This window comes from Coloeus monedula, assembly GCF_965178545.1.
Source record: "Coloeus monedula genome assembly, chromosome: 5".
In the NCBI taxonomy this organism is placed as follows: domain Eukaryota; kingdom Metazoa; phylum Chordata; class Aves; order Passeriformes; family Corvidae; genus Coloeus; species Coloeus monedula.
The window spans coordinates 69,714,496-69,727,346 of record NC_138785.1 but is presented as its reverse complement, the minus strand read 5'-3'; the positions used below and the strand labels follow the sequence as shown (position 1 = coordinate 69,727,346).

General features: G+C 40.1%; 1 protein-coding gene across 3 annotated transcripts in view; it reads right to left on the bottom strand.

Moving 5' to 3' along the window:
* The window catches only part of RMND5A (required for meiotic nuclear division 5 homolog A), a 52,576-nt gene that overhangs the window by 24,197 nt on the left and 15,528 nt on the right, over positions 1-12,851 (bottom strand). The window contains exons 5-10 of one of the 3 annotated variants that reach the window (XM_082281965.1): positions 12,005-12,171; positions 11,138-11,303; positions 8,502-8,604; positions 6,272-6,426; positions 4,688-4,774; positions 3,040-3,419 (exon numbers count right to left, since the gene is read on the bottom strand). In XM_082281965.1, coding sequence (XP_082138091.1) covers positions 4,711-4,774; positions 6,272-6,426; positions 8,502-8,604; positions 11,138-11,303; positions 12,005-12,171 — 655 coding nt within the window. In that variant the 3' untranslated portion in view covers positions 3,040-3,419; positions 4,688-4,710. Of the gene's footprint in view, positions 1-3,039; positions 4,775-6,271; positions 6,427-8,501; positions 8,605-11,137; positions 11,304-12,004; positions 12,172-12,851 lie in introns of those variants that run through there. The other 2 variants (XM_082281966.1, XM_082281964.1) reach the window with 2 other exon arrangements.

Genomic DNA, 12,851 nt, shown 5'->3' with positions numbered 1-12,851 from the left:
TTCTGCAGCATTCAACACAGAAAAGCAGATTTAGGCAAGGAAAAAAAGTACAAAAGCCCGTGGAAGAACAGTAAATAGGCAGTGAAACACAACCTTCCCGTAAGTAGGTTTCTTTCTTCTGATTCATCTGACATCAAATCTGTTTGACATGCAGGATCAGCACAACCTATCCATTCTGATCATTGCTGATTCCCATCCTGATTTGTGCTGAATAAATTGACTACATGTAAATTTTTGTCATGGGAGATCAATCACATCTGTTTGTGTTCCACATTCCTGGAAACCTCCCAGGCAACTTAGAAACCTTGCAAAATACTGAATTTACTCTCAGTTCTGAGGGGAAAAAACTGTCAGTCAAAATAGCTATGTTCATATATTTATTTCCTCTCCCCCCAGGCAAATGTCTCATGGATAATGCTCAAGACTTGAATGGAGCATTCAAGGTGCATTATTTGCACCTTCCCCAACCCCTTGTTTCTTTAGCAAAGTAAAGGAAAAGTTACAGCCATAACCTGACAGTAAGAAGGAGGAAACCAAGAGCAGTGCCACCAGGTCTGAAAATAAACACAAGGCAGAGGAAATGCAGGAGAAAAGGGGATCTCCTTTTACAACTGCTGAACTCAGGGAAAGTTTGCTCACTGCAGCCCAGGTCACAGCACCCACCAGCTTCTGAGTCTGCAGCAAAGCACTAAGTCTCTGTGCCAGTCTGCACTGCTGTTCTACAACACCCTCTAGAAAGTGAGAAGTTCTGAAGTGAAATAGGAACTGGATACTTCCAGGGCTTTTGCATTTGAATACATAGATACAGCTGTCCTGTAAAAATTAGTTCAAGTTAATGTGATCCAAAACACCAGTTCCTACATATAGGCCCAGCAGGACTCAGTAAGAGCTTGTAAGAGGCCGTAAACAACTCCAGTTTCCGTATTTCTCTGCAGGACTGCTAATTTAATGCAAACTTGAAGTCACAGAGAAAGATTAAGTCACTCTCATCTCACATATATACATTTTTGTAAAACACTCTTCCTTTTTACATACTAACACTTGAATTAAATTCAGAGTAGTGATGTAACACCACGTTACAGTGTTACTCACTACAAATCATTGCTGCCACTTTTATTTTTTTCTCTGGTACTCAAAGCTTCTTTTCCTATTTCTCTTATTCACAAAAGGAAAATAGTAAGAACTGGGATGTATTAAAGAGCATTATATCCCTCCCTGCCCAAGAGACAAATCAACCTCTGAAGTGATAAGCACAGAAAGAAAAACTGTATCTTGCAGTGGGCAAACAAACCTTGCAAGGAAAATCTAACCCAAACTTACTGCCTTTAACTTGGCAAGTTGGCTCCGAGTGGTAACTCCAACCTTGAATTTTAGCAGCAGCCATCCTGTAAAGTGTCAAGAAGAAAGATTCAAAGCAACAGGATGGAGACAGTTCTAAGCTACCAGGGATCAGAAGCTCTGACTCATTACTGGTAACACACAGCATCCACTTCAGTTTCTCCACAAAATTAACCGGACAGAAAGAAGACTGAAATCAATACAGTGTTTCCATTGAGGAACACTCATTTTAGGAGGGAAGATTGCTAGCTCATCCATGTCTAGTTGCAATGTGCAGTGCTGAGGTCACAGCAGGAAAAGACTTAATTAAGAAATACTTCAGAGAGCAGCTGCACATCGAGAGTGCTAACAGGAGGTGAGGACATGAACTTTGTGTTAATGACAGCCAAAAAGGAACAAAACCTTTGAAGCTTAAAAAGGCTATATACTAATTCACTTTCTACTCTTTTTAAGTTTTGATAATGCTTTATAACACAAGTCAGACTCGAAACCCCACAAGAACACATCACAATACATTTCCTATTAAAGGCATTTACAAAAATTAAAACTCAAGTCTATTAATAGACATTGAACTAACACTACAAATAAGCTGCTGCTACAAAAAAACAAGTTTATAAACATCCATTCCTTTCAGAGCACCCAGAAGTTAAACTTGATATAAGCATGGTCAAAAAATTCTTGGCTTGATGCCCATCCACACCACTAACCAGTGCACTTGCTGCCACAGAGCTGCTGTTCTGACACAGTTTGCAAAGAGGAGAAGCATCAGCCAAGAATTTTTTGACCATGCTTATATCAAGTCCTGTACAGTCCAAGGAGTGACACAGTGATCTGGATACAGATACAAACATGCTGAATGTCTTTACTCCCATCCTGCAGCACTAAAAAACTCTTGGGGCACACAGGGCTAGTTTAGGGACTAGTTAAAGGCTTCACAACCTGGTCCAAAAGTGTAATGGAGACAGATCTCAGATACCACTGTAGCTTCAACATCCAACACTTTTTTTACTGTGGATACTCCCACCCCCTGTTACAGACAATGCACATCAGGTGCCAACAATATTTTAAGTATGAAAACCACAGGGTTTTATTCACTTTTCCCCTGCAAGTACTTTCTCCAGTTACCAGAAGTGTATCAGGCAGGAGAGAACCCACATCACAGGGCAAAATGTGCCAACCAAACTGCAGAACTGCTTCCCAAATGCCCAGCACAGCCTCCAGTTAGGGTGAGCACACAGGCTCTCAACACTGAACCGTGAGCATCATCTGTTGGTGGAGCTGCACAACTGCAGGCAAGGACTTTTGAGTCAACATAGAGGCAGATAGGAAAAGAATGGCAATGATCTGGTGAAAACAGCTGAGTTTTTGAATTAGCTATGGATCTATAACATGCACTAGTGAAGTGGTATTTAATACCTAAGGTGAATTTGTACCTTATTTCCGTTTAACAACTGTTCTATTCTTGGACTCTAAGCTATCAACATTTACTGGTGTTCACGCCAGTGCCAAAATACCATCAGTGTAAGAGAGAAAGATACAGCAGCACTCATACTTCAGGCTGGTTGTGAGGGGGTTTGTTATTATTGGTTGGGTTTGCTGAGTTTTTAATTACTTCATATGCCATTTCATAGAGATCCAAAGCATTAAGCAGTTCCAGTCAAAAGAAAATATTAAAAGCAATTTCAGCAAGACTAGGAAACCTACATGGAAAATAATATCCTCACCCGTTTATTGTTGATTTTACCACTTGGTAACGCGGCTGTTTGGAACTCAGTGTGAATACAATGAGGTTTTGCAGAAAATCACACACCAGTATTTTTTCACATGTATCAAACACATCTGAAGTTTAAAATTTGTGTGCCTTGACTCGCTCCTCATTTTATAATGCCTCTGTAGGTTTGTCCATTGTCACTGCTCCCATAAGAGTCCGACTCAGTCTCTCCAGACAGGTGACAGACAAATTCAAAAGGTGTAGATTTCCCAAAGACGGTCTTCTCTGTAGTGCATTGTGCTAGTGCATTCAACCAGTGTGTCAGTGTTCAACCAGACAAGCTCGGGGTTGGTTGGTTGTTGTTTTTTAACTACACAATACAGAAATATAATTTTACATGTAGCTTTGCATGCCTTATGGCTGCTTTGCCCTACTATAGGACAGTGCAATAAATACAAATATATGCACACTAAAAAAGATTTAACTGCCGTGATCTACATCTCCTTTATGAGTACAAATTTACCTAGTCAACAATATGACAAATTTAGCAGAAAAAGTGGCAATGGCAGTAATATTCTACTACAAAAACAAGGCTAGAAGCAAAGTGTTCTCAAGCTACAGAAAACTTGCTACCTCCTAATATATGATGTAGGGCCCAGTTCTGCCAAGTGCAGAGTCATGATCAGTAGATTGCATCAGAACATGCTTTTCCCCCCATTTAACAATGAATACTTCTACAATTTATTTGGTTTTGATAACTGTTTATAAATAGCACACTATAATGACTATTAAACTATACAGCAACATGACGTTTATAGCCTAATCCTGAATACAAAGTTCAAAGAACATGACTACAAAGGCCAGAGAGCAAATGTCATCGACTAAAAGCATTTCCACTTCAGAATTTATTGAATGTTCTCTTACACAAACACTTCTCGATCGTGAAACCAGAGGAACAGGATTTCCTACTCCCTCTCTGCCCCAGTAGTAATTTAGCCACACATCACCCTTATAAATTAGTGATGGATTTTAACAGGTAGCCCCTTGGGGCTATATATTTTATATACTTTATATATATGCACATTTACTTTGAATTCTAGGTAAAAGTTGAAAAAATGTTTGAAAGAAAAACTCAGAATATATCACAGCATTTTCAGCGAAAAAAATACAAATTAGTTTTATAACGACTATTCAATTTATCAAACTTTTTTTTTTCTGAAGTATTGACCTTTAATTATGTACACATTACAGGAAATAAAACTTTGTCCACAAACATTCTCTAAGATGACAGTTATCAGTAAAATGATAGAATAATAGCAGGAAGAATATTAAACAAATGGGGGTGATCAATTTCTGCTTCTAAAAAGTAAAAAGTCACCATATAATTAAGTACAAAAACCTGCATTGAATGACAACTGCTGGTGTAGTAACTTGATCAGGTATGGAGACCAAGAGTATAGTAAAGCCCTATGGTAATATTTCTGTAGCATTTCCACTTGGTATGTATTTACTAAATGTTGGCAAAGTTTCTGTAGCATTATCTTATACAAACATAGGAGTCCTCAGTCTGCTGCATAAAAGGGAACAAGTGTGTTTTAATTCTCCTGAAATGCACCTGAAATCCAGAGTGTCACTTACAAACTGCATAATGAAACTTTTCTTCAGAAAAATATCTGTTTGGCATCTCCAGGGCTCTGTTCCATTGGACAATAGGGGCATTTTAATCTGGGGACAAAGACAACGTGTTAGAATTGGGGCAATGTGTGACAACAGAGCATTAAAGGTATTGAGTTTTCCCCCTGTAGCATGAAACAACTGCACTCTTTAAGCCACAACACTTTACTCAGCTCCACTGAAAGTCACCTTTAGCTGAGAGAGGACTTACCATGCTTTTCCTTCTAGTTATAATCTTTTTCATCTTTCACCCACAAGCCCCTGAATTATTAGATTAATCATAAAGAGCAATTTCTTTGTAGTTATAATTTCTACTTCTGTATTCACTTGTTGCATTTTAGAATCACAGAATGGTTTGGGTTGGAAGGGACATTAAGGACCATCTCGTTCCAACCCTGCTGCCATGGGCAGGGACACTTTCCACTCGACCAGGTTGCCTGGAGCCCCATCCAGCCTGGCCCTGCAGTAATTTTAAATCAGCTGGTAGCTTTCCACTGTGACTTCCTCAATATCCAGTTCATTTTACTGTCTGGTTCCCAAAATGCTGTCATTTTCCAACCCACTTAGACCAGCTCTGGCAGGCTATAACTGAAGGATCTCCCTGTTGAGGTCTCCACTGATACAATCATACCTGCTTACAATATTTTTTCTTTTTAAACAAATAGGGATTTTTTGAAGCATTGATCCATTTTGCCCCCCATCTCATACATTTGGGTACTTTACCTTCTCCCCCCACCCCAAGTTAATACCATCAGAGCTGTGCTGTCACTAAAGCTGGTCAATGAAAGCATCGGGACTGAGTGATCAGGGACAGGAACAATGTAGCAGCAACTTTACTGCTTAAAATGGCTAAAGTCACCCAAAATCACCCACAAAGGCATCCCTTAAGGCTTTTCTAACAGGGCACAGAATGCAAACATCACTTGATATTTTCATTCATAGCCTCACTTACTTTCACACTGGATTTCCCAGAATGACTTACAGCTCTAAATTAAGCTGACAGCCTCCACAGAAGCTGTATATATTCAATCCAAATAACCACTGTTCTTCCTCAAGAAAATCTGTATAGCTTTCTTTCTCCTGTTTCCTGCTTCCCAAAAGCCTGAAGCACCCCACAGATGTCTAAGGAGGAGTATTTCCAGTTATAATCCCCCTTCTTGCTCAATTACTAAGCCATATTTCCCCCAGAGGTTTGATTTTATTTTTTTAAGAGATTTTTCAAGCATTACTAACCTTGTTCCTAAGGAAAAGCTGTGTGTAAAGCCTTCCAGTTTGAATTTAAGACAACACAATGGTGGTTACAACGTGAAAAATTACTCTGCTCACTGCATTCCTTCACGCAAGCTCACTTTCAACAACATCAGAGTGTTTATTTATGCTTTTCTCCAGTGCCTCAGCCCAGCTTTTCCAGCTTTTAAGCCATTCTCCAAGATTAACATGCTTCCACCAATAACATAATTATGGACTCAGTTTTCCCAAAACACAGCATTCTAGTTTTAAGATTAGACCTTGTGTATATGTTGCTTGAAATAAAAGAATGGTACTTACTTGCTGCCATTAAACATTTTATTCAAAGCATCTCTTGATATAATATGACCACAGACTAATTTCATAGGTGGATTATTATCTGTTGTTTGCTGACGAAGAATGGGACAGGCAAATATTGAATGATACCAGCACTTTTTACCGAGGTCCACTTCAATCTGTGAAAGAAATTAACATAAAAATTTATCTTGGGAAATTACATTTCCAGATAATTATCCCTTTAGGTCATGGCCCTTACTTAACAGATTTCACAATTCAGCTGTAAAAGCAACAAAATCCAATGTGTGGATGCCTGGCAATTTCCCACCCAAAAATACTTAATTGTGATCTTAAAATGGTGATTTATGTTGGGGATGGGGAGTAACAACAAAACAGCATATTCTGCCAAGGAACAAGTCCAAATTTTGTTGCAGATCTATGCCCTGGCAGGAAAACTGAGCTGGTGACCCAACAAGACTTTCTGGAAATTACTGGCCAGGAAATAAAATGTAGCTTATAGATTTCATTTTAGGGGGAAATTTTAAAAGAGAAAAAACCCTTGGATTGACTCTGTTCATGTCCTACAGCTTCTTGAAAGGCTCTGCCAACACCTTCATGTCATGTGAATAATAAAGTGTATCAGAATCACTAATTTTCAGTACCAACATAGAAGATACTTGCGCAGCACAACTCTTGCCATAAGGACAAAATTATTTCAGAAAGGGACATGTAACAGAGAAGAACAGGGCTGTGGCTTCAGTAATTAACAGAGAACTGCAAAAATTACAGCTTGTGTACCTAAAGCACCTGGCTCTGACCAGTCCTCTGTTCCAAAAGCTTAACCTTCAACAAAACCTGACAATGCGACCTTTTCATGCTACTTAATCTGTCTTTGCACCATGAAAGTAAAGTTTCCCACCCCCATACTGCCTTAGCAGAACACACTAGAGACCTTTCAGTTTAGAAAATGCAAGAAGACACATGTGTATTATTAACTTATTTGCATGGGACACCAATCTTTTTCCAAATGCTCCCTAGCTATTCATTCCTGGCTGGACAGCACAGCAGAAATCTGCCACGCTTGGAGGTTACACTCTCAGCATTACAGAAAACACAGCTGGGAGAAAACTCAGCACTCATCCATACTCTATAAATGAATCTCTTCCAGCTGCAGTCGAAGAGGCTAACTCAGTTCATGCCCAGTTTGCACTAAATAAGTTTCCTTTCCAAATCAGGAGCAGGTCACTGGAGAGCTGCACTCGCTCGGTAAGAGCTATAAAGGGAAATGGGGGTTTCGTAACAACTGAACTTCATTTCAACTGATATAAATGAGATGTGCTGGAAGCATAATGCACTGGATCCCAATCCCCATGTCCCCAGATGCAGCACTAATTCTTTCATCTCCTGTCTGCCTGATAAAGAGCCAGTGCAATGCAAGCTCTGGACTGAGCTCAAGCCTAGCTAGGGGAAGTGAATGTTTCTCTGTGGGATCTATTTTCTTTCCAGTTATACAGAAACATCTCTGGGTAAGTGGAAGGTGAGAGCATCATTTTCTTTAAGGTCATTTATCAAAGACCTTTGCAATGCAAAAGGGGATAACAAGCGAAAGGGGGAGCAGCAAACAAAACTGAGAGGTACAAACCTGACAGACAAAAAGAATGGAGACAAAAACAAGAAACAACCTTCACGGCTACACTGAGAGGTCATCAAGAAACTGCAACCAAACCCGGACTTTGCAACAGACAGGAATCTAAACCTGAGGGTCTCTGAGGAGAGGGGGCCAGTAGAAGTATACAAACTGCAAGAGAAAAGTGCAGGGGAAGGGGACTGGGAAGGAACAGCTGGAAAAGGGTGTAAAAGGGGCTAGAAGGGCCATGCTGTGATTGAGGACCTATGGGCAGGTGTTTACCTGTGAATCTGGAGTTGTGCTTTTACTGGTGAATGTCAATCACTTCCAGCCAAGGAGAAGGAAGGGATCTGGGCTGACTGTACTTGTGTTTTGTGCAAGTCCTGCGTGGGAGCTGCTGAGGGCAGTGCTGTGTCTGCGGCAGCCTGTGTGGCCAGTTGGGTCAGTGTCTGGGTGTGTGGGGTTATCTGTGAGCCCCAGGGCCCTGGGCAGCAGAGAGCCACAAGCCCCAGAGCTGCTGGAGGTGGTGGCCACATAAAACATCCCATAACATGCAGCACAAAAGAAACCTGAGAACAGCATTTTGCTGTTAGAAACCTGCCCTGGGACAGCTCAGCATCAACTCACCGGGAGTTCGTCCTTCTGGTTCCAAACCCCTGTGCACTGCCTTTGCTCAATTACTGCCTTGATATTAATTAGAGCTGGTAATGCTACACAACCTGCCGAAAAACTGCAGAAAAAGGACACATTACTACAAGGTGCATGTTAGGAGACCATTTTTCACATTTCTACTTTAAAGGTTAACTGGGACACATGGGTTTTGTATTTTTTCATTCACATTTTGTTCTACTTGGAGGGAGCTTAGAAGTACAGACCAGCAAGAGTTTTGGGGCAGGTTATCAGTTATCCTGTATTTTAGGCTGGGGCCCTCAGGTACTACATTCTGGACAGAAAACAACAGTTAATCACTCCTCTGAGTCTTATAATTAATTGATTTCTTCTACCACCTACTTTGATTTGATTTTGAGCTGTACAGGAAGAAGACATCACATTAGTTTGGTTGCTCTCAGCTATGGTAGAGTACGTGCAGCCTAAGAGTTTCCATGTAACCCACGCATACACACAACCCATAATCCTTTAATCACACATAATTACCATGTAAAGAAACATGTCTTTCCACTTTTACCTTAAACCAAGAAAAGAAATGTAGAAAAAACAGGTAGGTAAGGGAAGGAAGGAAACCAGGGCTTGTGATAAGAACAGCAGTATAAAACTGCCCAAAGTCTGTGTCCCAACAAACAGTTCAGCCTCCTCTGGGATTTACCCACTACCAGAATTTAGCACATTATTTGGAAATACTTCAGTGTGTTACAAAAGAGAGTATGACACAGTTTCCACAAGTTAACAGATGATTTGATGAGTTTAAGTCTAATGACAGTACTGCAAATCGCCAGCAACAGAAACAGGATTTGACCTTGGTATCAGCCTGCTCTGTTTGCTTGGCAGATTATTTTACTCTTTGTGCAAGTTTTATTGTCTACATAAGTCATGCCCTTCCTCTGCCTGAAACCTGTGGATCTCTTGCCTAAGCTAAAATATATATACATATATGTATAAATAAATTATATATCTCATCTCCAACTGGCCATTTTAACCTTTACACTTTGCTTTTTTGTTATTTCAGCCCTGAGTGTAACTTGTGTTAACCCTGTGAAAAGTTTAGACAAATAGTATTTGTGTGAAAACATCTCTGAAGAGTCCTTTCAGAGTATAAAAACTCAAGTAAATAGTAAATTCAAATTCCTGTAGTCCTTCAAGACCCTGAACCACAACCTCCATAACACTAGAGTTTTTCCACTGTCTCCACACTAAGTCAGACCATGAGGCCTGTACAGGATTAGATAAATACTGGAGAAGCCAATCAGCATTAAAAAAGTGCCCACTACTAATGTTGTAGTAAGCAAAGTATTTTATAGCAGGGATTTCACTTCAAGCTTGTTTAATTCCTAAAGGATCTGCAGCACTCCAAGGTCACACCAATTTAGAACAGTCTTGTTTATGATAAGAGCATCAATACCACCTATATAGTAAATACATTTCAGCACAATCAGTTCCACACCAGGAGCAGAGCAAATATCCAACCACTCCAAACATCAGTAACAGGGATTTTCCACTTCACCGAAAATCTCTTGGCCATTTGCACTGAAAACTGCATTGGAGCACCAGTGCATGAGCAATGAAAATCTAAAGGACTGCTGCTAACTTGAATGAAACCAGAGGAAGATGAAAGTAAAAACCAGAGATTTAAGCTCTAGATACATCTAAAACTCTCAAACTGAAACTTGAAAGTTTATTGTAGAAAAACAATTAGTCTGAAGTGCTCCCTTTTTGTTGTTTCTGTTGTATTTTGTGACAGGTACAAACAGGAAAAGCAGAAGGCGAGCTCTAAACCAAGCACAGAAGTCTAACAACAGTGAATGGAAACAGGGAAAAAAAAATCCCAAAACAAAAAAACCAAAAACAAAAAGAGGAAGCAGTGAAGCTTCTGTTAAGTACCAAATCCAGCCTAGAAAGATACATATAAATTATTTTCACTTTAACATCTGAAATGAAAATGAGAACATCAGGGGAATGTATTGGGGGAATTGACATGCAAAGGCTGAATAGCAGCTGATCTGTTTTATCTTCAGAGAAGCTCCAAAGAGATTAGGTTGGGTTTTCTTCATATTTCCAAGCCTCCTACAGATTTGCATTTTGTCAGATTAGCTACTGAGCTTAAAAGTGCCTCTTTCTTCTTTGCAAATGAGGCTCAGCAGACAGTTTAGAAATTTTAGCAGCTGAAACCACAACATAACTCTTAAACATTCTTCTAAGAAGACCAGTAATGTGTGGATTAAAAACCAAAATTATCAAATGCTGATGTAATCATGGCCACGTTTTTGGGGTTATTTTTCAGTTAAACAGCAGGGACAGTTGTCACACATTTGCTGTGGGAATAACTGGTTGATTGCCATCCTCATCTTTCGCACTTATGTCTGAACTATGGAAGATAAATTTCACCCAGGAATGCTTCCTCTTGAGCTGCAGTGGTGCAGGGTGAAGCCCAGCACACAGGAACCTCTGGTTATTAATCTTTGCAGATACCCTGTATTTAATGTAAGCTAGATGAGACTAACTTAAGAGCCACTTCTTTTGTCCTTAACAAGAAATAGGAACCAAACCACAAAGTACCTGGTCTCAAAAGCAAGAGAAAAGCAGCATACCTAACACTGAGAGGGGATTCAACTGAGAGGCCCAGGAGAGCACAGGCATCCCTTGTGAAGATGTCACAGATGTCAGCCCACTGGTTTGCATCCAAGAGGTGAACGTAAGGGGAGTTCTCGATGCCTTGCCGCAGGTACACCAGGCTGCCCATCAGAACCTGGATATCTGGGAGGGACCAGGAACAGCAGAGTTTGTGCAACAAACAAAAGCTTGTGGCTCCAGCTTTCACATGGAAAACAGGCAGATACACCGGATCAACAGCACACAGCCTCACCTCTACAAAGCACAATTACAGCCACCACTGCCAGGAGAGCTCCGCTCCACTAAGGACTGACGGGGGAGTTGCCAGGGTGTGCTGCCTGGGAATTTGCTTCTAGCAGGTTTACTTTTTGTAAGCTTTCTGACACACACAGTACCCTAAAAAATAGGCTTTCATGGATTCAGCTTGAGATGGTTCATTTAACTCACATGTTCTCCATTTTCCAAAAGTTTAATTTCTCTTTGTATTACCCCATGCAGCAGAAAATAGCAGATGACTATTCCAAGAACATTCCTCTGCATTTTTAGCACTTTACTCTGGCAGCAGGCCTATTCTGGATGTAATCTACATTTTATTTGAAGAGTCAAAAACCTTAAATTTACGCAAATGTGCAAACATTCAGATATTATTTTTGTGCTCTCTTGAAGAAAAAAAGAAGATAACTCAAAATGTAAGGATTTGGGTTATACATGTTAAATACAAAAAGAAGAAGCCTTTAACAAGCTGAAAATAATGGAGTAAAACATATTTGGAACATGATTTATATCTTACTACAAGGTGCCATATCCCAGTGCTTTAAATCCCCTTAATGTGACCAAAAATTTACCTTTCTGATGATTTAGGGCGAACGGCTGGAAGTTTTTCGCATACTGAAGTGCTTCTCTTTGATTTGCTGTTCCACCCATCAATAAACTAATGAAATATAATCTGTGCAGTTTAAATTCCAACGAACTGTTCTGTGCCATGAGCATCTCTCTGTTGGATACCGCCCACCTGGAAGAAGCGAGGAGGTACAATGGGACATGACACGAGAGTAATTAAGTGTCAGCCCACACCACATGAAATCATTGCAATTATCTATTATCTACCATCTATTTCAAGGAAAGTGTGACTGTTCCCTGAACTTCTGAGAGCCTCTACAGAGCACAGAAAATGACAAGGCCCTTTACAAGTAATGGAGCTACACAGGGTGCACAAAATGTGGACGATGTTAATTCTGGTGCTGCTGTAGAGGTTAAGCACTGCAAAATTCAACATTCGCTGGCTGAAAGACAAGACTAAATTAGGCACAATATAAGGCAGAAATAGCTCAAGCCTATTGTATTTCAATTAATAGCACTCTCAATCTTAACAATTACGGACAGTTCTTCAGCTGCATGTTGAGAAGTTTGACCGAGAACATTTTCCAACATCCTCATTCACTAAACATGTTGTCCAAGCCACTATGTTTGTGTGTGTGCATCCGTTGCCCTGGAGAGGGGAATTGCATCTATGGGATCTCAAAGACCGACATTATCAAGATCCCACAGTGGGGGAAAGAAAATCAGTTTTAATATCATACTTTACCCTGCTTAAACTTTGCTTTCTGTGCTATTTTCAACTTGGACAATAGAAACATTTTTCACGTTCTGTCTCTCATTCACCACGACAACACACATGTTTGGCTACTAAAT